Genomic DNA, 24857 nt, shown 5'->3' on the forward strand with positions numbered 1-24857 from the left:
CTGGAGGCACTGAGGTGCATCTGCGAGGCTGAGAGTTTCCTGGACAGCACATTTTTAGTCGCGGTCACCCCACTGATTATAGAAGTGCAGACAGACAGGGAATGGGTGACCATCAGTCAGAAGAAAGGTGTCAGGCAGGTAGTCAGGAAATCCCCAGGGTGCATCTCGCTCGAGAACTGTTTTTCTGTAAGATAAAAGCAAAAAACTGCAGATGCTGGAAATCCAAAACAAAAACAAAAATACCTGGAAAAACTCAGCAGGTTTGACAACATCTGCAGAGAGGAATACAGTTAACGTTCCGAGTCCAAATGACTCTTCATCAGAACACTGATGTTCTGCCGAAGAGTCAGTCAGACTCAAAACATTAATTGTATTCCTCTCCGCAGATGCTGTCAGACCTGCTGAGCTTTTCCAGGTATTTTTGTTTTTGAAACCGTTTTTCTGTGTTGGAAAATGGTGAGAGTGACGCTTCCTCTGGGGAGTGCAGACACGTTCATGGCACTGAGAGTGGCTCAGCTGCACAGGAGGGGAGGAAAAAGAGGGAAGTGCAATAGTGGTAGGATACTTGATAGTAAGGGGAACAGACAGGCATTTCTGTGGCTGTAGACGTGACTCCAGAATGGTATGTTGCCTCCCTGGTGCCAGGGTCAAGGATGCCACTGAACGGCTGCAGGGCATTCTAAAGGGGAAGGGCCAATAGACAGAGATCATGGTAGATATTGGTACCAGCGACATGGGTAGAAAAAGGGATGAGGTCCTGCAAGCAGAATTTAGGGAGCTGGGAAACAAATTAAAAAACAGGACCTCAAAGGCAGTAATCGCTGGATTACTTCCAGTGCCACGCGCTAGTGAGTATAGAAATAGGAGGTTAGTCCAGATGAATGCATGGCTAGAGAGATGGTGCAGGAGGGCTTTAGATTTCTGGGACATTGGGACCATTTCTAGGGGCGGAGGGACCTGTACAAGGTGGAGAGGTTGCACCTGAACCGGAATGGGACCAACATCCTCGCAGGGCGATTTGCTATTGCTGTTGGCGGGGTGGGGGGTGTTCAACTAACTTGGCAAGGGGATGGGATACTGAGAGGAGGATCAGCAGGGGGAGATGCACAGCCAAAATTAGAAGAGAGAGCAAGAGAGACTGCAAGAAATTATAGAAATTATAGGCCAGTTAAGGCACAAGAGAGTTTGGCAAGGTTGGATGGTATTTATTTTAATGCAAGGAGCCTGACGAATGAGGCAAATGAGTTGAGGGCACAAATTAACACATGGACGTATGATGTAATTGCTGTCACAGAGACATGGTTGAGAAAGGGGCAGGATTGGCAGCTCAATATTCCAGGATATAAGGTTTTAGGCGAGACAGGGAAGGAGGTAAAAGAGGAGGGGTTATCGCAATATTGACCAAGGAATCAATTACAGCATGGAGGATGGATGACATCTTAGAAGGCTCCTCAAATGAAGCCATATGGGTAGAACTTAAAAACAAAAAAGGAGCAATCACATTGCTGGGAGTGTACTATAGGCCCCCAAACGGTCAGAGAGAAATAGAACAGCAGAAATGTAGGCAAATTTCAGAGAAGTGTAAAAAAAATAGGGTAGTAATAGTGGGGGATTTCAACTTCCCCAACATTAACTGGTTTAGTTATAGTGTGATAGTTTAGAGGGAGTGGAATTCTTAAAATGCATCCAGGAGAGCTTTTTAAGCCAGTATGTGGAAGATCCTACAAGAGAGGGGCGGTCCTGGACTTAATTTTAGGGAATGAAGCCAGGCAAGTGGTAGAGGCATAAGTGGGGGAGATTTTGCAGATAGTGATCATAACTCCGTTAGATTCAAGGTTGTTATGGAAATGGGCCAGAAATCAGAGTTCTAAAGTGGGGGAAGGCCAATTTTAATAAGATCAGATATGATTTGGCCAGAGTGGACTGGGAGCAGCTACTTTTAGGTAAATCTGTACCAGAGCAGTGGGACTCATTCAAGAAAGAAATAGGGAGAGCACAGGACCAATATATTCCAGTAAAAACAAAGGGTGGGACCAACAAATCCAGGGAACCCTGGATGTCGCGGGATACACTGGATTGGATAAAGAGAAAAAGGGAGGCTTATGGCAGATACTGAGGGCGCAAAACAGCGGAAGCCCTAGAGGAATATAGAATGTGTAGGGGAGAACTTAAAAAGGAAATTAGGAGAGCAAAAAGGTGGCATGAAAAATCATTGCCAGGTAAAATAATGGCAAACCCAATGTTATTTTACAAGTACGTTAAGGGCAGCTTTTTCCAGTCAGCAAACGGGAGCAGGGCCTGCTCACTGATGCATAAAATGATGCGAGGTGACGCCGGCCGTGCATCCTGACGCCTCCCCACGTTATTTAGGTTTGCAGTTCGGCAGGTCTGCAACCAACTCAGCTGCGTCAACGGTCTATTGAGGCCATTTAAAAAGTAATTGAAATGATTAATGGACCTGCCCAATCAATCTTAAGGTTGGCAGGCAGGCGAAAAACCCAAGTGGCCTTCCAAAAAAGCATGAAACCTCATTCACGGGTGGGATGAGGCTTCATGAGGGATTTAAAATTTTTGGAATATATTTAAAAAGAAATAATGGACATGTCCCAGCTCATGTGACAGTGCGACATTAGGGGTCATGTCAGGAATATTTTTTCTAACCTTTAAAATGCTTTTATAACTTCAACCGATCTCCCTGAGGTGGCACTTTGCCTCAGGAATCTGTGCATTCTTTCACGCACATGCGCGGAAGACCGCACTCCCGGCTCAGGGAATCCCACCCCCCCCCACCTGCACAGGGAGCGCTCAGTGCTTCCGAGCAGACCTCACACTGGGTGGGCCTTAATTGGCCCAACCACGTAAAATGGCGGCGTGTCCCCGATTGGGGGCACCGAGTCTGGCAGGCTTAAAAGTAGATAAGTCTCCAGGCCCAGATGAAATGTATCCCAGGCTGTTGAGTGAGGCAAGGGAGGAGATAGCAGGGGCGCTGGCAATAATTTTCAATACTTCGCTGGCCAGAGGAGAGGTGCCAGAAGATTGGAGGACAGCCAACGTGGTACCGTTATTCATGAAGGGATAAACCAGGGAACTACAGGCCAGTCAGTCTAACCTCAGTGATGGGGAAACTGTTGGAAGCAATTCTGAGGACGGAACTAATCTACACTTGGAGAAGCAGGGATTAATCAAGGACAGTCAGCATGGCTTTGTTAATGGGAGGTCATGTCTGACCAATTTGATTGATTTTTTCGAAGAGGCAACCAGGTGTGTAGATGAGGGCAATGCATTTGATGTAGTCTACTTGGACTTCAGCAAGGCTTTTGATAAGGTCCCTCAGGGGAGACTGATAATGAAGGTAAGAGCCCATGGGATTCAAGGCAATGTGGCAAACTGGATCCAGAATTGGCTGAGCGGCAGGAAGCAGAGGGTGATGGTCGAGGGGTGTTTTTGTGACTGGATGTCTGTGTCCAATGGGGTTCCACAGGGATCAGTGCTGGGTCCCTTGCTGTTTGTGGTATATATAAACAATTTAGACTTGAATGATTTAGACGCGAATGACAAAAATTGGTGGGGTGGTAAATTGTGAGGAGGATAGCCTTAGATTACAGGAGGATATAGATGGGCTGGTCAGATGGGCTCATCAGTCGCAAATGGAATTTAATCCAGATAAGTGTGAGGTGATGCACTTGGGCAGGACAAACAAGGCACGGGAATACACGATGAATGGTAGAACCCTGGGAAGTATCGAGGATCAGAGGGATCTTGGTGTGCATGTCCACCAGTCTCTTAAGGTAGCGGTGGTTAAGATAAGCTGATTAAGAAAGCATATGGGATACTTGCCTTTATTAGCCGAGGCATAGAATATAAAAGCAGGTAGGTTATCCTGGAACTGCATAAAATGCTGGTTAGGCCAGAGCTAGAGTATTGCGTGCAGTTCTGGAATCCACATTATAGGAAGGATGTGATTGCACGAAAAAAAATGCAGAGGAGATTTACCAGGATAAAAACAAAAAAACTGCGGATGCTGGAAATCCAAAACAAAAACAGAATTACCTGGAAAAACTCAGCAGGTCTGGCAGCATCGGCGGAGAAGAAAAGAGTTGACGTTTCGAGTCCTCATGACCCTTCGACAGAACTTGAGTTCGAGTCCAGGAAAGAGCTGAAATATAAGCTGGTTTAAGGTGTGTGTGTGGGGGGCGGAGAGATAGAGAGACAGAGAGGTGGAGGGGGTTGGCGTGGTTGTAGCGACAAACAAGCAGTGATAGAAGCAGATCATCAAAAGATGTCAACAACAATAGTACAATAGAACACATAGGTGTTAAAGTTAAAGGTTGGTGATATTATCTAAACGAATGTGCTAATTAAGAATGGATGGTAGGGCACTCAAGGTATAGCTCTAGTGGGTTTTTTTTTATTTTATATAATGGAAATAGGTGGGAAAAGGAAAATCTTTATAATTTATTGGGAAAAAAAAAAGAAGGGGGAAACAGAAAGGGGGTGGGGATGGGGGAGGGGACTCACGACCTAAAGTTGTTGAATTCAATATTCAGTCCGGAAGGCTGTAAAGTCCCTAGTCGGAAGATGAGGTGTTGTTCCTCCAGTTTGCGTTGGGCTTCACTGGAACAATGCAGCAAGCCAAGGACAGACATGTGGGCAAGAGAGCAGGGTGGAGTGTTAAAATGGCAACAGAACTTGAGTTCGAGTCCAGGAAAGAGCTGAAATATAACATTTTAAAACTCCACCCTGCTCTCTTGCCCACATGTCTGTCCTTGGCTTGCTGCATTGTTCCAGTGAAGCCCAACGCAAACTGGAGGAACAACACCTCATCTTCCGACTAGGGACTTTACAGCCTTCCGGACTGAATATTGAATTCAACAACTTTAGGTCGTGAGTCCCCTCCCCCATCCCCACCCCCTTTCTGTTTCCCCCTTCTTCTTTTTTTTTTCCCAATAAATTATAAAGATTTTCCTTTTCCCACCTATTTCCATTATATAAAATAAAAAAAAAACCCACTAGAGCTATACCTTGAGTGCCCTACCATCCATTCTTAATTAGCACATTCGTTTAGATAATATCACCAACTTTAACTTTAACACCTATGTGTTCTATTGTACTATTGTTGTTGACATCTTTTGATGATCTGCTTCTATCACTGCTTGTTTGTCGCTACAACCACACCAACCCCCTCCACCTCTCTGTCTCTCTATCTCTCCGCCCCCCACACACACACCTTAAACCAGCTTATATTTCAGCTCTTTCCTGGACTCGAACTCAAGTTCTGTCGAAGGGTCATGAGGACTCGAAACGTCAACTCTTTTCTTCTCCGCCGATGCTGCCAGACCTGCTGAGTTTTTCCAGGTAATTCTGTTTTAGATTTACCAGGATGTTGCCTGGGCTAGGGAGTTTTATGAGGAGAGATTGGATAGACTGGGGTTATTTTCCCTGGAACAGAGGAGATTGAGGGGGGACATGATAGAGGTGTATAAAATTATGAGGGGCTTAGATAGGGTAGACAGGAAGGAACTTTTCCCCTTGGTGGAGGGATCAATAACCAGGGGGCATAGATTTAAGGTAAGAGGCAGGAGGTTTAGAGGGGATGTGAGGAAGAATTTTTTCACCCAGAGGGTGGTGGGAATCTGGAATTCACTGCCTGAAAGGGTGGTAGAGGCAGAAACCCTCATAACATTTAAGAAGTATTTGGATGTGCACTTGCGATGCCATGGCATACAAGGCTATGGGTCTAGTTCTGGAAAATGGGAATAGAATAGTTAGGTACTTGTTTGACTGGTGCAGACTCGATGGGCTGAGGGGCCTTTTTCTGTGTTGTAGACCTCTATGGCTCTACTCTATGACTATGATCTCAAGTGAGACCAGTAACTTTAAAAAGAAATTCAAACTCAGTTTTTACTTGAAGAAAAAACACAAGATTTCATGTTTTAAACAAAACACTTTCCTGTACAAGAGTTAAACAAGGCAAGTACTACTAAGTTAACACTATATTTTGTAAACACTTATTCTTTAAGCCTAAAATCCCAACAGGACACTCCCCATACTACTCTTGTTTCCACCCAAAAAATCCTCTTTACTTTACAGGATCTTGAGGGTTATCTCACTTCTCCTGGGACCAAACAAAGGTGTGTCATAGCTCTCAGAAATTCAGTTTGATTCTCCTCAGTGTTCCTGCTATGCTCTGAAGTATGAGAATTCTTGGGGTCCTTCCACTAGCACCTTGCTAGGTGACCCTCCAACTTGCCGTAAGCACCTCATGATTATGGACTCCATAGCTCAAGCATGGACTCCACTGTTTTCTTGGTTCGTGAGTTTAAATTCTTGATTACCAATAGCCCTCTGCTACTGGTCTCAAGCCTCTGTCAGATTCTATCTCTCTGCTTGTCACAAAACCGCTTCCAGGTTCTAACTGCCTGTTTCTGTGAGCAATCACACAGATAAACACAAAACCAAAAACAAAGCCTCCCTGCAATCTACTTCCACAGCTACATAGTACACCTGGGATGTCCCAAATAGAGATCCAAACATGTTTATTTCCAATTCCCAAACCTGTCCTTTGATCTGTAAAGGATGGATACTTTCAGACCTTCCTTTGTTTGCTTCCAAACCTTTTTTTGATCTGGGAAACCATATAATTTATATCTCTAATAGGGGCAAATGCAATCCTACCCAACTCAGTGGCTCCATTACAAAGCTGAGAGGTCCACTTGCTGTATAACCACATTAAGTAAACATGGACCATCATTGGAACTGTAATTACCTTAGGTGTGTTTATCAGCTTCTCAAACCCAGTTTTTTCCCCATTTATCTGAAATTGAATTTCAACTCACAAACTAAAAGTTATACTCCTAAAACATATGAATCATGAAATTAGACATTTTCACAACACAGATGACAGCAAGACCCAATAGCACTTTATGTGGTCCAACCAGATCAAGCAGTGAAGGGCTAAACTAGTTGTCTGCTGTATCCATTCCGATCTGCATCTCTTAGACTTAAAGAAGTAGAGATGAGGGCCTTATCGGTAGAATGATCAAAGTGAGAGAGACAGTGGTAGTTTTATTGGTGTTTACAATCCCCTTGGAGACTAATTAAAAAAACAAACTTCCCAAACAATTGCCAACAGAAAAACCTGATGGACAAGATTTAATTTTAAAACTTTTACTGTAACAATCGAACCCAAAATCAATATAAATCAAACATGAATTAACAGGCCGATTATAAATGGTAAAGTACACAGTAAAGGCAGATACAACTAAGACAGATCTTACAAATTGACTTGACAGTCCACTCAACATATCCCCAGCCCCAAAGTCCTTCAAAAGTCTTTCTTTCTCACAAAGAATTTCAGTTGTTCTGCTTCCAGGATTTAGCCTAATCCCAAGCCACAGCAACAACAACCAACCCAAGTTCCACCAGCTTCAGCTTTCCCTTTCAGTTGGAGTCTATCTCAAAAAATACAAGCTTTGGAACCACAGATTCCATCACAATGGAGACTGAGGCACCAAAAAATTGAGGTATGTGGGATTGAGCATCTTAGTAGCTGCAGAAACGTGGTGGTGAATGAAGGACCAAAAGCTAGATAGTTGGAATTTTGAAATTACAATTTTGAGTGAATTGGAAAATATTTTTTTCCTAGGGATGGATACAGAAGGAAATAGGGGTGGGAGGGAGAAGGGGGTAGAGTGCGATACAAAGAAAGTGATCAGAGATAGCCTTATCTCTAATTGACAGGATGGGAGTAGCATGCCATACGTGAGACAGCAAGGTCAAGTAGTGGCTGTGAATATGGGTTGAAATGGGGGGTTTATTTGGAGGGAGATGGAGGTTGAAACCACTGATGATGAGAAGTTGCAGAGATTGAGGAAGGAAAGCAGTGAAGATATTTCAGAGAAAATATTTTTATGGTGCTTGGGTGAGTAGCAGAAAACTAGGATTTTAAATAAGAGGTGAGAGGAATGGAAGAAGGTGGGATGGTCAAAAGAGGAGTAGGCAGAGTAGCGAGGTGTGATTTGGTGGTAAAAACCAAATAGGCACTGGGATGAACTAGGCAGGGCAAGCGTTAGAGGGTTTGGTAGGAAGGGAAGCTTCATTTAGGAAGATATCATCTGTCTTGATGCAACTATCCACAATTAGTTCATGGATTAAAAGGGCCTTTTTCACAAACAGAGACTCTGGAGGAACTTGCATAAAACGGGGAGGTGTGTTTACGTGTGTGTTTAAAATAGATAGATTGATGATTACACAGTTTTTAGCTTTTGTTTTGTACTCCAAAATCTTCTGAAGGACCATTAAAGTGCAAGAGAGAGAAAATGATTTAGGATGTCCACATCATTTTCCACATAATTTTAGCGCATAATTGCGGTAACTTTTTAGGGATGCAAAAACCATTTCCGCTGATCTTATGACACAAAATGGATCCACGTGATTTAGCTCATACTTTCTGGCCTCCCCCATGATCCATGACTGAATTACGACTGAGCTCATGCACAAATATTATAAGGGGCAGTAGTAGTAGAGGTCAGCGTTTTCTACTTTTACTCTCACACTGCACTCAGTATAAGCTAGAATGAGAATTAAAATGCACAAGGTCAACTGAGGAAGGTGGAAGTGAATAGCTTGTAAGACCAAATGACCATTTATTTTTTTCAAATTAACAGTAGATAAAGTTCCAATCGTGATTTCTGCAACTCAGTTCAACTTTTTACACCAATTATTTTGGCATCATATCAATGCACACCCAGACTTATTGTTCTTCAGAATGTGAGATGGGGAGTTTTCATCCCCTCCACAACCACAGTGAAGGCTTCCCTTTGGGGATACCCTTGCATAGCATTATCCTGGACAACGAAGTACGGCAGCACAGGATGGAACAAAGAGAATCAGGCAGAATTTAAGGAAAATGGCCCCATCTGATAATTACACTCCTTGCCCTTTAACACCGAGCAACACAAGTCATATAAGGAGTTTAGTGAAGAGATGAATAAGACAGTTCTTGCCCTAGCAGTTCCTTACAGAGCATCTTTGTTCCACCCAAGAGCATAAGAAATAGGAGCAGGAATGGACAGTACAGCCCCTCGAACCTTCTCTGCTATTCAATGCAATCATGGCTGATTCTCGACCTCAACTCCATTTTCATGCCTTCTCCTCATATCCCTTGATTGCCTGAAAGACTAAAAATATGTTTATCACAGCCTTAAATATATTCAATGATGGAGCACCAACAACCATCTGAGGTGGGGAATTTCAAAGATTCAAAACGTTTTGAGTGAAGAAATTTCTCTTCATCTCAATCCTAAAAGGTCAGTCCCTTATCCTCGCTCTGCCACCGTGATCTAGATTCTTCAGCCTGGGAAACAACCTCAATGTTAACCCTATCAAGCCCCTTCAGAATCTTGTGTGTTTCAATGAGATCGCCTCTCATTATTTTAAACTCCAGAGAGTATAGGCCCAATTTACAACTGTACAATTGGTCATCTGTTACCTCCTTTGCTCTTACTTCCCCAATCCCCTCTCTACCATTGTTTAAATTCCCATCTCCAATGTTGCATTTTATCCCAAACCACAAGTTCAAGCTACAAGTTTAAAGTTACCTATGCAGACTCAGTTGACCATGTCCCAGTCCTGCTTTTTCTTTGTTTTCATTGAGCTCCTTTCAAGTTTTGGAAATCTACCCAAATTTAACTTTCCAACTCCCTGGATTTTGTTGGTATCAGGACCATGCTGCTCTATTGGACTATACAAAGACTCAACTGCTGTGATTCTACTTTGTTTATTCAGATACTTCTAGTTTTAAGGTAACTTTTTCTTCCAACCTGCTGCTGTTACCTGCTGAGCAGTGTACTTCAGTGCACTCCTAGTTTCTCAGCTTTATTTTGCTGCTCATGCCTAAGCTATCTGCTGCTGAAACCATCATTCTTCCTTTCGTTATCTTCAGACTCAACAATTCCAGTGCTTTCCTAGGTGGCCATGTTACATCTTCCATAATCTTGAGCACATCAAAAATAATGTTGCCTGGATCCTAACTTGCCCCAAGTCCTGTTAACCCATTAACCCTATGCTCGCTGACATACACTGGATCCCAGTGCAACAACGCCTCCATTTTATAATTCTCATACTTGTGTTCAAAACCCTCCATGGCCTGTCTTCCCTATCTCTGTAACTTCCTCCAGCCATACAATGTTCTAAGAACTTTGTGTTCCTCCAATCATCTTGTGCATCTTGAACATAAATAACTTGATTATGTTTTCTCTTGATATTTTTCTCTACAACAGAGTGCATTAAAATCTAAAATATGTATATTCTTGGGTCCCAAATTTGTGACCATGTGAAAAAATGCATTTACATGCGTCAATCAATGCACTCTCAAAGCATTCATGTCATTATTGATTACTTTACCATATGTAATGCTTCAGGCTAACAATCAGTCTCAATGGACCAAAATTATAACCCCAATTATAACTCCAGGTGAGTTTTGCGGGGTTGGTATCAGCTTAGTTCAAACTCACCCATTACCCTGAAATCAGATCAGTTTGGCCTCTTTAAAATCACAGGCAGATGGCACAGCAAGCTCAAGGGCTAACTTGGTTTTCCATGTTCCTGTGTTTCACACTCTCCTTTCCTACAGATCAGTGAAAGTGATAGGTCTCAGCCCCAAAGAAGTAACAGTGGCACAGCACGAATGGCACTGCCTTCTCTCAGGGTGTTAGCATGTCTGCTTCCTTGTCAATCCCTCAACCAATACCAATCACAGTGCAAGAAAGCCATCCTGACCAGAATGTCCCAGTAACAACCAAATGCTGCAGGCTGCTGCTGAACCCTTGAAGATCATAGACATAAAGGTTGGCTAAATGGTTTCAATATTTATTATAAAGCTGAATCAAGGTATTGGTGAAGGTGTAACAAGACCATAAGAGTAGAAGTAGGCCTTTCAGCCCATCGAATCTGCTCCACCATTCCATGAGATCATAGCTGATCTTATAACCCTTGACTCCACTTTCTTGCCTTTTCCCCAGAACCCTTGATTCCCTTACTGATTAAAAATCTGTCTATCTCAGCCTTGAATATACTTAATGACCCAGCCTCTACAGCCTTCTGCGGTAAAGAATTCCACAGATTGACTACCCTCTGAGAAGAAATTCCTCCTCAACTTTGTTTTAAATGGGCACCCCCTTACTCTGAGATTATGCCCTCTGGTCCTAGATGCTCCCACAAGGGGAAATAACCTCTTAGCATCTACCCTGTCGAGCCCCCTAAGGATCAATACTGTTCAATACTGTTGCTTCTCATTCTCCCAAACTCCAAGGGAGTGGCATAGTGGTGTTGTCGCTGGACTGGTATTCCAGAGACTCAAGATAAGTCTCTGGGGACCTGGGTTTGAATCCCACCATGGCAGATGGTGAAATTTGAATTCAATAAAAATCTGACCATTTTGTTGTTAAAAACCCATCTGACTTACTAATGCCCTTTAGGAAAGGAAACCTGCTGTCCTGGTCTGGCCTACATGTGTCTCCAGACCCATAGCAATGTTGTTGACACTTAAAATGCGCTCTGAACAAGAGTGCAATTAGGAATGGGTAATAAACGCTGGCCGAGCCAGTGATGCCCCCATGAACAAATAAAAAAAAAAGAGTACAGGCCCCCAACCTATTCCATACCTGGGATCAACCCAGAGAGTCTTCTCTGGACTGCCTCCAATGCCAGTGTATCTCTCCTTAGATAAGGGGCCCAAAACTGTTCACAGTATTCAAGGTAGAGTCTAATTAGTGCCTTGTACTTTTAGCAAGACTTCCCTATTTTTTCTACTCTATTCCCTTCGAAATAAAGGTCAACATTCCATTTGCCTTATCTATTACCTGCTGAACTTGTATGCTAGCTTTTTGGGATGCATGCACAAGAACCCCCAAATCCCTCCGTGCTGCAGCTTCCTTCAGTCTTTCTTCATTTAAGTAATATTCAGCTCCTCTATTCTTCCTGCCAAAGTGCATAACCTCACATTTTCCCACATTATATTCCATGTGCCATGTTCTTTCCCACTTATTTAACCTGTCTATATCCCTCTTTAGACTCTTTGTGACATCCACCTATTTTTGTGTTATCTGCAAACTTGGAGATGGTACATTCATTTCCCTCATCCAAATCTTTAAGATATATATTGTAAATAATTGTGGCCCCAGCACTGATCCTTGTAGCACTCCACTAGTTACAGGTCGCCATCTTGAAAATGCTCCCCATATCCCAGCTCTCTGTCTTCTATTTGTTAGCCAGTCCTCTATCCATACTAATATACTACCCCCAACACTATGGGCTCTTAACTTATTAAGTAGCCTTATGTGTGGTACCTTATCGAACGCCTTTTGGAAATCCAAATATATTACATCTACTGGTTCCCCCTTATCTATCCTGCTTGTTACCTCCTTCAAGAATTCTAATAAATTTGTCAGGCATGATTTCTCCTTCATGAAGCCATGCTGACTCTGCTTGACTATATTATGCATTTCTAAATGCTCTGCTATTTCATCCTTTATAATAGACTCTAACATTTTCCCAGTGACAGATGTTAAGCTAAATGGCCCATAGTTACCTGTTTTTTGTCTCCCTCCCTTTTCAAATAAGGATGTTACATTGGCAGTTTTCCAATCCTCTGGGACTTTTCCAGAATCTAAGGATTCTTGGACGATTACTGCCAGTGCATCCACTGTCTCTGCAGCTACGTCCTTTAATATTCTCGGATGCAACCCATAAGGTCCAGGTGACTTATCGGCATTTAGTTCCATTAGTTATCCTAATACTTCTTCTCTAGTGATAGTTATTGTATTTATTTCCTTCCCCCGCCCTCTTTTGCCCCATGATTATTTAGTATTTTTGGTATGCAATTAGTGTCTTTTACCGTGAAGACTGATGCAAAGTATTTATGCAACTCCTCTGCCATTTTCTGGTTCCCCATTGTTATTTCCCCAGCCTCATTCTCTAAGGGGCCTATAATGACTTTGGCCTCTCTCTTCCTTTTTATATATTTAAAGAAGCTCTTCCTGTCCGCTTTTATATTGCTTGCTAGTTTACCTGCAAAGTTTATTTTTTCCCTCTTTATTATTTTTTGGGCATCTTTTGTTGGCTTTTAAAACTTTCCCAATCCTCTGGCTTACCACTAATCTTTGCCACGTTGTATGTTTTTTCTTCCACTTTGATACTATCCGTAACTTCCTTGGTTAAGCATGGTTGGTTTATCCCCTTCCTAAAATCCTTCTTCCTCCCTCGGGTATACCTTTGTTGTGAGTCATGAACTATTTTCTTAAACATCTGCCATTGTTCATCAACCATCTTTTCTGCTAAACTCCTTTCCCAGTCCACACCAGCCAACTCTGCCCTCATTCCTTTGTAATTATTCTTATTTAAGTTTAGCACATCTGTTTCCAAACTAAGTTTCTCACTTTCAAACCGAATGCTAAATTCCACCATGGTCACTGTTTCCTAGGGGATCTTTTACTCTGAGATCATTTATTACACCTGTCTCATTACACATTACCAGATCCAAAATAGCCTGATCCCTGGTTGTACCCACAACATATTGTTCTAGGAAACAGTCCCGAAAACACTCAATGAATTCTTGCTCATGGCTACCTCTGCCAATTTGATTTTCCCAATCTACATGAAGATTAAAGTCACCCATAATTAACATACTGTCTTTTTTATGTCCCCTCATTATCTCCTGGTTTATTCTCTGTCCTACAGTATAGCTACTGTTAGTGGGGCCTATAGACTACTCTCACTAGTGTCTTCTTCCCCTTGTTATTTCTTACCTCCACCTATATGGATTCCACATCTTCCGATCCAAGATCATTTCTTGCTATTGTACTTATTCCATCTCATACTAACAAAGCTACCCCACCACCCTTTCCTTCCTGCCTATCCTTTCGAAAAGTCACATACCCCTGAATATTTATTTCCCAGCAATGATCTCCTTGTAATCATGACTCTATAATGGCTATAAGATCATATCCATTAACCTCTATGTTGTGCCATTAATTCTTTTATTGTGTTCCAAATGCTAACAAGGACTGTTAATGTCGAGGGTTACTTTTCACTAAATTTTAGGAATTGAAGAAGTAATTGAAAACACTGAACTAACCATCACTACCTGCCCATTCTAGCTGCAATGTGCTCTGCAGGCTGCTCTGGTTCTTTCTCACCTGCATCCAATTCTTCGAGGATCCAAGATGTTCCTGGGGACCCCATGGTTTTCATTGTACCTGTGTTGGTCAAGGTGTTGGGGATGCAATGGCTGTCATCAGCAATGTGTAGGCGGAGTATTCATATTGTTTGATACAACTGTGCATTGTGGACTGAGAGATATGGGAAATCTCCCCTACAGAAGCCTGGAAGTGATTTTAACAAACAACAGTAAAGCATAACACTATGGTCTATTAGGCAACAGGAACACCTCAGTGGGCTGTACAAGTCAGTAATGACTGCCTCATTAGCTACAGCCTCCTCCCACATCACTCTTCAAAAATATCAAAGGAAGTAACTCTTGAGCCATAGGCTTTGTGGGCTGGGTAAGGCCTTCTATGAACAGGCTTTTTACCAGCTGTCTTTTAACAGGGCTAGCTGCTGCTTGCCCTGGTTCTTCAGGCTGCAGCTGCTCAGTTTCCTCCAAATATTCACTGCAAAAATAACTCCTATGAGGAGCAGAGTACTTAATGAAGATGGGTAAGAAGGAAAAAAATCAGGAGGAAGTGAAGTAAAAGCTCAAAATGTGACCTTAGTGCCTCCAGGTGAGTGCAGTGCCCCATTGAATTCAACTCACAGTCATGTCAGTCAGTTTGTGAAGCCAGTCCCATTATCTTTACACTTAGCAAGTTTACCTCTGGGCAGATCTTCTGACATTTAAAAAGTGCCAGGTACCAATTAATGTCACCAGATCTCAACTGGAATTTATAAATGAGGCACCTGTATTTCTGGTGGGACAATTTCCTACCTGAGTCAGTTCTAGAGTTAAAGTGGCAGTCAATAAGTTTCTGACAGGAATATCGACTTTCCTGATTTCAAGCATTCAATTGCCATGTTCCGCCTAGCAAGTTAGGTGTGGTCTAGAAGTTTGTAGATATGGGCAATGTCATTTCCTGCAATGGCATTATTGATCAAGAGGTTACTAACTTCATCAAGAAAGCAAGTGAATTCTTTTGATTTCTCAAAAAGTGGCTAATAGATCAACTGGAAATAAAAATTGTTCACAATCATAGTTGTCATTGCCACCTTTTTATAGGCTCATAGATGTTTACAGCACAGAAGGAAGCCATTTGGCCCATCGTGTCCACTCCAGTCAACAAAGATCTAACAAAACTAATTGCATTTTCCAGCACTTGGCCCATAGCCCTGGAGGCTATGGCATCGCAAGTGAATATCTAAACACTTCTTAAATGTATGAGAGTTTCTGACTCCACCACTCATTCAAGCAGTGAGTTCCAGACTCCCACCACCCTCTGGGTGAAAAGAATTCTCCTCAACTCCCCTCTTAGCTTTCTACCCCTTACCTTAAATCTATGACCCCTGGTATTGACCCCTCTACTAATGGAAAAAATGTCTTCCTATCCACCTTATCTATGCCCCTTGTAATTTATACACCTCTATCAGGTCCCCTCTCAACCTTCGCTACTCCAAGGAAAACAACACCAGCCTATCCAATCTTTCCTTATAGCTCAGACCCTCCATCCCAGTAAGTATCCTGGTAAATCTCCTCTGCACTCTCTCCAGTGCAATCACATCCTTCCTATAATGTGGTGACCAGAACTGCCCGCAGTACTCCAGTTATGACCTAAACAGCATTTTATACAGTTCTAGCATAACCTCCCTGCTCTTATATTCTATGCGTCGGCAAGTAAAGGCAAGTATCCCATATGCCTTCTTAACCGTCTCTGCCCTGCTACCTTCAGAGATCTGTAGATCTGCACACCTCTGATCTTCAGTCGTTTCCAGGGTCCTAACCTCTGTGGCGGAGAAGTTACTAGAAAGAATTCTGAGGGACAAAGTATATGCACTTGGTGAGACACGGATTAATCAAGGATGGTCAGCATGGATTTGTTAAGGGAAGGTCGCGTTTGACAAATTTGATCAAATTTTTTGAGGAGGCAACCAAGAGTGTTGATGAGGGTAATGCATTTGATGTGGTCTACATGCACTTTAGCAAGACTCATGGCAGTCTGGTCAAGAAAGTAAGAGCCCATGGGATCCAAGGCAAAGTGGCATGTTAAATCTAAAATTGGCTGGGAGTGTGATGGTAGAGGGATGTTTCCGTGACTGTGAGTCTGTGTCCAGTGGGGTTCCACAGGGCTCAGTACTGGGGCCCTTGTTGTTTGTGGTGTACATAAATGATTTAGACTTAAATGTAGAGGCTATGATCAAGAAGTTTGCGGATCACACAAAAATCAGTAGGGTGGTCAATCATAAGGAGGATAGCCGTAAACTGCAGGAAGATATCAATAGACTATTCAGGTGGGCAGAGCAGAGGCAAATGGAATTCAACCTGGAAAAGTGTGAGGTAATGCACTAGCAGAGAGCTATCAAGGCAAGGGATTACATTATGAATGGTAGGACCCTGGAAAGTTCTGAAGATCAGAGGGACCTTGGTATGCATATCCACAGATCCCTGAGGGTAGCAGGGCAGGTAGTTAAGGTAGATAAGAAGGCATATGGGATACTTGCCTTTATTGGCCGAGGCATAGAATACAAGAGGTTATGCTGGAATTGTATAAAACACTGGTAAGGCCACAACTGGTGTACTGCATGCAGTTCTGGTCACCACATTACAGGAAGGATGTGATTGCACTGAAGAGGGTGCAGAGGAGATTTAACAGGATGTCAGGATGCTGCCTGGACTGGAGGGTCTGAGCTATGAGGAAAGATTGGATAAGCTGGGGTTGTTTTCCTTGGAGCAGTGAAGGTAGAGAGGAAACCTGATAGGAGTGTATAAGATTATGAGGGGCATAGATAGAGTGGATTGGAAAGCACTTTTTCCATTTGTAGTAGGGTCAAAAACTAGGGGGCATAGAATTAAAGTAAGGGGTAGAATGCTAAGAGGGGAGTTGAGGGGAGTTTTTTTCATCCAGAGGGTGGTGGGTCTAGAACTCACTGCCTGAAAGGGTGGTTGAGTCAGAAACGCTCATTTTACATAACATTTGAGGAGTATTTAGGTATTCACTTGCATTGCCACAGCCTCCAAGGCTACGGGTCAAGTGCTAAAAAATGGGATTAATGTTGTCAGATCTTTGTTGACTGCCATGGACACAATGGGCTGAATGGCTTCCTTCTGTGCTGTAAATGTCTATGAGTCTATGAGTCTACCATTCAGTGTAATCCCTTGCCTTGTTAGCCCTCCCCAAGTGCATTACCTCACACTTTTCCAAGTTGAATTGCATTTGCCACTGCTCTGCCCACCTGACCAATCCATTGATATCCTCCTGCAGTTTACAGCTATCCTCTTCACTATTTACCACCCTACCAATTTTCATGTCATCTCTGAACTTCTTGATCATACCCCCTACATTTAAATCCAAATCATTTATGTACACCACAAACAGCAAGGGCACCAGCGCTGAGCCCTGCAGAACCCCAATGGAAACAAACTTCCAGTCACAGAAACATTCCTCTACCATCACCCTCTGCTTCTTGCCTCTCAGTCAATTTTAGATCCAACATGCGACTTTGCCTTGGATCCCATGGGCTCTTACTTTCTTGACTGGTCTGCCATGAGGGACCTTACCAAAAGCCTTGCTAAAGTCCATGTAAACCATATCAAATGCATTAACCTCATAAACACTCCTGGTTACCTCCTCAAAAAATTCGATCAAATTTGTTAAACAAGACCTTCCCTTAACAAATCCATGCTAACTATCCCTGATTAATCCATGTCTCTCCAAGTGCAGGTATATTCTGTCCCTCAGAATTCTTTCTCGTAATTTCCCTGCCACCGAGGTTAGACTGACTGGCCTGTAATTTCCTGGTCTCTCCCTTCCTCCCTTTTTTAATAATGGGGCAATTCTAGCAGTCATCCAGTCCTCTGGCACCTCACCTGTGGCCAGAGAGATTTTAAAATTACTGCCAGGGCCCCTGATATCTCTTCCCTTGCCTCCCTCGATAGCTTGGGATACATCTCATCCTCGCCTGTGGATTTATCCACTTTTAAGGTCATTAAACCCACTAGTACCTCCTCTCTCTCTTTGTTAATTTCCTCTAATAATTCACAGTCCTCCAACCTGATGTCTATACCTGTGTTGTCCTTTTCCATTGTGACGAACGACGCAAAGTATTCATTGAGGACTGTACCCACGTCTTCCGAGTCCATACACAGATTACCTCTATGGTACTTAATTGGCCCTACTTTGTCCCTAGTTATTCTCTTGCTTTTTATATATATTTTTTAAAAACCCTATGGGTTTTCCTTTATCCTACACACCAATTCTTTCTCATGCACTCTCTTAGCTTTCGTAATTTCCTTTTTAAGTTCCCTCTTGCACTTTTTATACTTCTCTAGGGACTCTGCCATCTTGAGCCCCCAGTATCTGCCACAAACTTCTCTTTTTTTCTTAATCCTAACCTTTATGTCCCTTGACATCCAGGGTTCTCTGGACTTGTTTCCCCCTATTTGTCTTTATGGGAACATATTTGCCCTGTACTCTCGCTACTTGCTCCTTGAATACCTTCCATTGCTCTGACACAGTTTTATCTGCAAGTAGCTACTCTACTTGGGCCAAATCATATCTCATCTTAGTAAAATTAGCCTTTCCCCAGTTTAGAACTTTTATTCCTGGCCCAACTTTATCATTTTCCATAACTATCCTAAATCTAACTGAGTTATGGTCACTATCTCCAAATTGCTCTCTTTTAAATACACCTTCCACGCGCCCAGGCTCATTTCTGAATATTAGGTTCAGAATTTCCCCCTCCCTTGTTGGGCTTTCCAAGTAAAAAAAATTCTCCTGGGTGCAACTTAAGAATCTTACTCACTCCCTACCTTATACACTAAAACTATCCCAGTTAATAATTGGGTAGTTAAAATCCCTTACTATTACTGACTTATTATTCTTACACTTCTCTGAAATTTGATTACATATTTGATCCTCTATCTCTCCCTGACTGTTTGGGGGCCTATAGTACACACCCAACAGCATGTTTGCCTCTTTTTTGTTTTTTACTTCTACCCATACGGCCTCATTTGATGATCCTTCCAAGATATCATCCCTCCTCACTGCTATAATTGATTCCTTGATCAACATTGCAACCCCCACTCCTCTTCTATCCCCCTCTCTATCTTGTCTGAATACCCTATAACCAGGAATGTTGAGCTGCCAATCCTGCCCTTCTTTTAGCCAAGTCTCGGTCATAGATACGATATCATACTCCCACATGTCTATCTGTGCCCTCAGCTCATCTGTCTTATTCTTCTGGCTGCTTGCATTAAAATATATTCCATTTAGCCTTGCTAACTCACTTCTTTCTTACCTTGTCTATGTTTCTTCTGCCTTCCAGACTCACTTACTAGCATTTTAACTTTTAATTCCATCTCAGCTTCTCTCTCCTCTGAACTACTTTTCAGGATCCCATCCCCCTGCCAATTTTTGTGTAACCATAAGCCTTGGATCTACCACAGAAAGCTTCTCAAAGAATTTGATATATTCCAGGATGCTAACTCTATATAATCCTGCAATCCTAAACATCAAATGACAGAACAAAGTACCCACTTAAATTCTGGTATGAACACTGAGGTGATGCTGATAAAGCCACAACTGTCCTGAATCAGCCATGTGTTGAAAATTGATGAGAATCAGTTCTTTCTGGCAAACTCAAGGATGACAAATTTAAGAAGGGAAGTCAGCACAAATAGGCTGGAAACACACGCAATAAAATATGTTCAATCATGCTGTGGATTGGGACTGCACCACCATGGACAGTCAGGCTGGTGTATTGCCACTTGCACACTTCAAAAGACCAGAGATGGCAACCTTTTAATTTCATTCTTAGGATGTGAGCATTATTGTCAAGGCCAGCATTATTGCCTGCCCCTGAGAAGTTGGTGGCGGGCTGCTTCTTCAACTGCTGTTGTCAGTGGCTTGCTGGGTTAATTCCCAGGGCAGTTAAGAGTCAATCATGGTCCTGTAGGATTAGAGTCATATATAGAACAGACCAGGTAAGGAAAGCAAATTTCCTTCCCATTCGTGTGCCAGTTCTGGTTTCTAAAAATCCAACAGCTTCATGGTCACTTTTACTGAAACCAACTTTTTAACTTTTTTTTACATTGAATGCTAATACTCAAACTATCCTGATTGGATTTTTACTCTCGCTCTCTGGATTATTAACCCAGGCCTTTGAATACATAACTGCACAATAGAAAGAAGAGGAAGGATTCCCAACCTGCCAGTGAATACATCACCAATGCCACAAGTACAGATTTTTGCACATGTATCATCCTTGATCACCTCTTCTGCACACATATATAATAGGGAAATTCAAATATGACCTAAAATTCCATCAAAATCTAGGTTACAATTGGCAAGACAATTGGTGTGAAAATAAACAATCCATACTAGTTTAAAAAATGGACATATGACTCACTAAATACATATTAAATTTAAAAAGGTAAACTAAAGGATATAGAAAGAAATGTGATACATGAAAATATGGCTCACAACAGCAATACTATACTGAAATACAACCATGCTACTTGCAATCCTTATTTTATACAATGCTGTTTCAATACTTTAGCACACGTAAAAGTCCATGGGTATAAAATAAATAAAATTGTGCATTTTTTGGTTTCATTTAATAATACATCTCAATGATTTTAAATCTAATTCTTCCCTAAATTCTAAATTTCAGTTGTACATCTTTTCAAATCCATTTTCCTCTTCAAAAAGACTCATGCCAATTAGATGTACACTCTAGACACTAATCTGCCTTGCTGTTAAGTTCTAAACTTTAATAAAACATTCATGACTGGGTTCCTTTTCTTAATATTTTTTAGATACCTCAAGATAAGACACTGACTATGTAAAGCATCTATAGCAATGCTTTGAATCTTTCAGCATCTAAATATTGATTTCAGCTTTGACCATCTCCCTTTTAAATACATTACTACTGTTTAGTTATAACAATGACAATGAGTTCAAAATCACAGATATAATAGGTTTTGTTCTCTATATGCTTATCACTTTTGCACAGGATTACCATAAAACAGCTACATGAGAATTCTACAAAATTATAGGAACCACAGTCTAATATTTTATCATAACATAATTTATATGGTAGTTTATCATTAAAAAGTGAAAACTTGGTCATTGCTTAACTTAACATTTTGAACAGTCTAATAGTTTATACATGCACAGCTTTTAAGAACTATTTTTCACTAATATAAACTCTGAACTTTGACAATAATTTCATATTCATTAAACACAATCTATTGATATATAATGTAATTATTTGTTAAATTTTAGATTATTAATTTAGTGAATATTGGATTATGAATTTGTTTTGAAAAATAGCAGTTAGTTTGTTTACGAAAAAAAATTCACAGTGAACCAGACTAGGAACTAGATTTTATATCCCTAACAGAAATGCAATTTAAAATTAATAGATTGGCTACCTTTCGTTCATCAATTTCCCCCTTCAAACCATTGCACAGATAATCGCGCGATACATCTGTCAAACTACACGGTATTGATAAATTGAATGTTTACTGCACAGCAGCCAAATGTATCACAACATGTACCCACTTCAGAAAACCTAATGCCAAACATCTGGGTGCACCTGGTGGTAAAAGTAATGACAAAAATATAAAATCTTTACGCCAAAAAAAAATCGAGAGGCAGAAAGATGGCTCTACAGTTGCAATAATGTACGTTGCTGTCAGTGATTCTTAGCATTGCTTTCAGAAGTCGGAGGCGCCTACCTGGGGCAGTGCAGAGTTAAGCTGGCGCTGCAGAGAGTCCCTGTCGTAGATGACATCCTGGAGTTTGCCTTGTGCCAGCGCTAAGCTCTCCTGGGTCTCCCGGAGGGTGTCGAGCAGCCGGTCCCGTTCGTCCAGCATGTTGACCATCAGCTGCTCGAAATTGGAGTCCTCCGAGCTGCTCTGTGAGCCCCTCTGGCTGAGGGTGTCCTCGCTGATAGTGGGCATCACCTCACACATCATGGTGGTGCCGAGTCCGAGCCTCTCCGGCTGGCGGCCGGGCAAAGCAGCTTCCAGTCGAAAACAAACAGGATCAAACCAAAATCAAGGTCCACGGGCCACACACAAGCGCAGACACTGACACCAAAGGGTATACAGTTCAGCTCGCCATTCCTCCTCTCCGTCCAAATAGCATTTTAGCAGCTCTGTCGCCTCCCGTCACTTGATGCCCCACCCCCTTTTTTATTATTTATATTTTAAATTTAAATTGAAAAAAAAACTCTCTAGGTCCTTTTTCTCTCTTCAGAAATGAACAATGACAACCGCAGCACGCCCGCCGCCGCCGCCGCCGCCGCTCTACTCCTGCCAATTTCTCCGCTCACATTTTCTCCCGACGGTTATTTTCCGTTTTTTTTTGAAAAAAAAACAAACGGACGCCGCGGCGCCGCCGGTAACGGTCGCCGAGACGGAGCCTTCGCTCTTCAGGAGAGACTCTGGTGATTGGTCCCTTTACTCCGCCCGCCTTAATTATCATGAAGAGGTTGGTAATCTAGCTGTAATCACGTTGAGAGCGATGTAAAGAATATTCAAACGATAACGATTCTAATTTTTGCATATATTGGCGGGGGAGAGGGTGTTTGGGGGTGGGAATGGGGGGGGGGGGGGGGTTGCCAAAAGTGGTCTGACTGGAAGCGGTGCTGAAAGGGGCAAGTTGCAGGCGGGCGGGCTCGAGCCGTGGGCGGGGGGTGGGGGGGGTGGGGGCGCCGGGTGACGGGCACAGCAGCGCGCGAGCCCACAGCAACATCCTAACAGGGGCGCTTCTGCAATCTTTATATCCGCACCCCCCCCCCACCCACCCCCAACCCCGCGCCCCATCCCATCGGCTTTCAGTGTCTTAAACATGAATCAGTGACTCGGAATTGTGACATTTATTGCATTTTTTTTACTCACCTACTCAGCTGGCACCATTGCCATCCCATTTAAAGCACCGAGCATCATGTGTGTGTGTGTGTCTGTGGTCTGTGTGTGCAACATGTGATGGTGAACCCTATGTACATTATATCCTCACCAATATGGGTGGATCCAGAGTTTATATGGCATTACCTCATGCCCCAGTTCGAAGCTGTCAGCTACCGAACAGATTGAAAAACCTACACTCTCATCCAGCTGTGTAGCGTCTCCCTTCTTTTCAAAGGGGTGGTCAACTGTGTGTAGGATTGGTGTGCAGGTTGCCTTCTCTTTTTTTTGGAGAATGTGATGTATGATTTTTTGTTTTGCTGATACTGCGAAACAAATTGTGTGTTGTCGGGGACGCCGGTATTGTAAAACATCACATTGTCGGAGGGTAAGATTTAACTAGTAGCAGAAAGCAGATGTAGGGCGTGTGCCATTCCCTGGATCACTACGGTAGAAATATCTGTAATATCTGTAAATGTCACCGCCCTGTGAGCGCCCTCTAAAGCAGCTGCATGCTTTTTGAACAATGATGTCATTGTTAAGTATGGATCCAAAATGTTGTATGCATGCATTAGAATTAATCTAACATGTACGGCCGGTGGGTTTCCTTATCTTTAATTTTCAAACAGGTAGGACATTGCATACAGCGGAAATAAAGCACCAGCTGGCATAGGAACGAATATAAGAAATAATAGCTTCCCTGTCAAAAGACTTGCAATCCAAATGAAATCAGAGAATACAAAACACAAAGCACAAAAACGTCTTTCGCAGCCTGAAGTGCTAAACAGACTTCAGATAATAGAGGGTGGGACAACAGCCATCATTCTCACCACTTCAAAATTGCGTAAAAGAATACATTGTTCCGCGTAAATCATTGTGTTCTCTTAATATTACAAATTCAACTCCAACATGACCTATCTCGAAAAGTAATAATGATTCTTATAAAATATAAGACCATATTTTGCCGCCTAAAAACTGTTATCTATTATTTTATTGAATCGCCTACAAACTCATGTTCTGTCACTGTCGCGGTCTGTGGTTAATCCAGCTCTGGTTAACAAAACCGTATTATTAAAAATGGATGAGCAAAAGGACACAGACAGATATATAGAATACATATGGGTAAGCATTTTTCAGATGGGGCTTCAATATTAAAACCTGGGAGATGGCACTCCACTGGTCTGGGAAAAGAAAGAAAACTATCGAATAAAATTACGGGAGAGTTTAATATTTCCGACTGCAAAATGTGAAAAATGTCATGATATAAAAATATGAATCAATCGTAATACATCTGGAAGAGTGATCTTTTACTGCGTAAAAAGCAACAAACGAACAATTAGCTCATTTTTTTAAAGTTTAAGAATCCAACTATGTTCGAAGTTGGCTTTTTAGGATACGTCCAAAACACGGAAATAAGCAGTAAAGCAAAATAGTGCGGATGCTGGAAATCTGAAACAAAAACGGAAAATGCTGGAAAGACTCAGCAGGTCTAACAGCATCCGTGGAAAGAAGAACAGAGTTAACGTTTGAGTCCGTATGACTCTTCTTCAGACTCTTCGGAAATAAGCATTGTTTGACTTAGTTCTGGGAAATCAAGTGAGACAAATAAGGTGAAAAGAGAAGTGTGATTGAGAAATAAAGATCACAACATAGTTAGGTTCATTATAAGTATTGAGAATGATAATGAAGAGTTAATGAGTGCTGGAGAACTAAAAAGGGAAAATTCAGCAAGACCAAA

General features: G+C 42.1%; 1 protein-coding gene across 1 annotated transcript in view; it reads right to left on the minus strand.

Annotated features, from left to right (window-relative positions):
- The window catches only part of ppfia2 (PTPRF interacting protein alpha 2), a 647479-nt gene extending 625293 nt beyond the window's left edge, over nucleotides 1-22186 (minus strand). Inside the window, exon 1 of the mRNA XM_041215777.1 lies at nucleotides 21947-22186. Within this exon, the coding sequence (XP_041071711.1) occupies nucleotides 21947-22186 (240 nt within the window). The remainder of the gene's footprint in view (nucleotides 1-21946) is intronic.
- Nucleotides 22187-24857: the final 2671 nt, after the last annotated feature.

This window comes from Carcharodon carcharias, chromosome 21, assembly GCF_017639515.1.
Source record: "Carcharodon carcharias isolate sCarCar2 chromosome 21, sCarCar2.pri, whole genome shotgun sequence".
NCBI lineage: Eukaryota > Metazoa > Chordata > Chondrichthyes > Lamniformes > Lamnidae > Carcharodon > Carcharodon carcharias.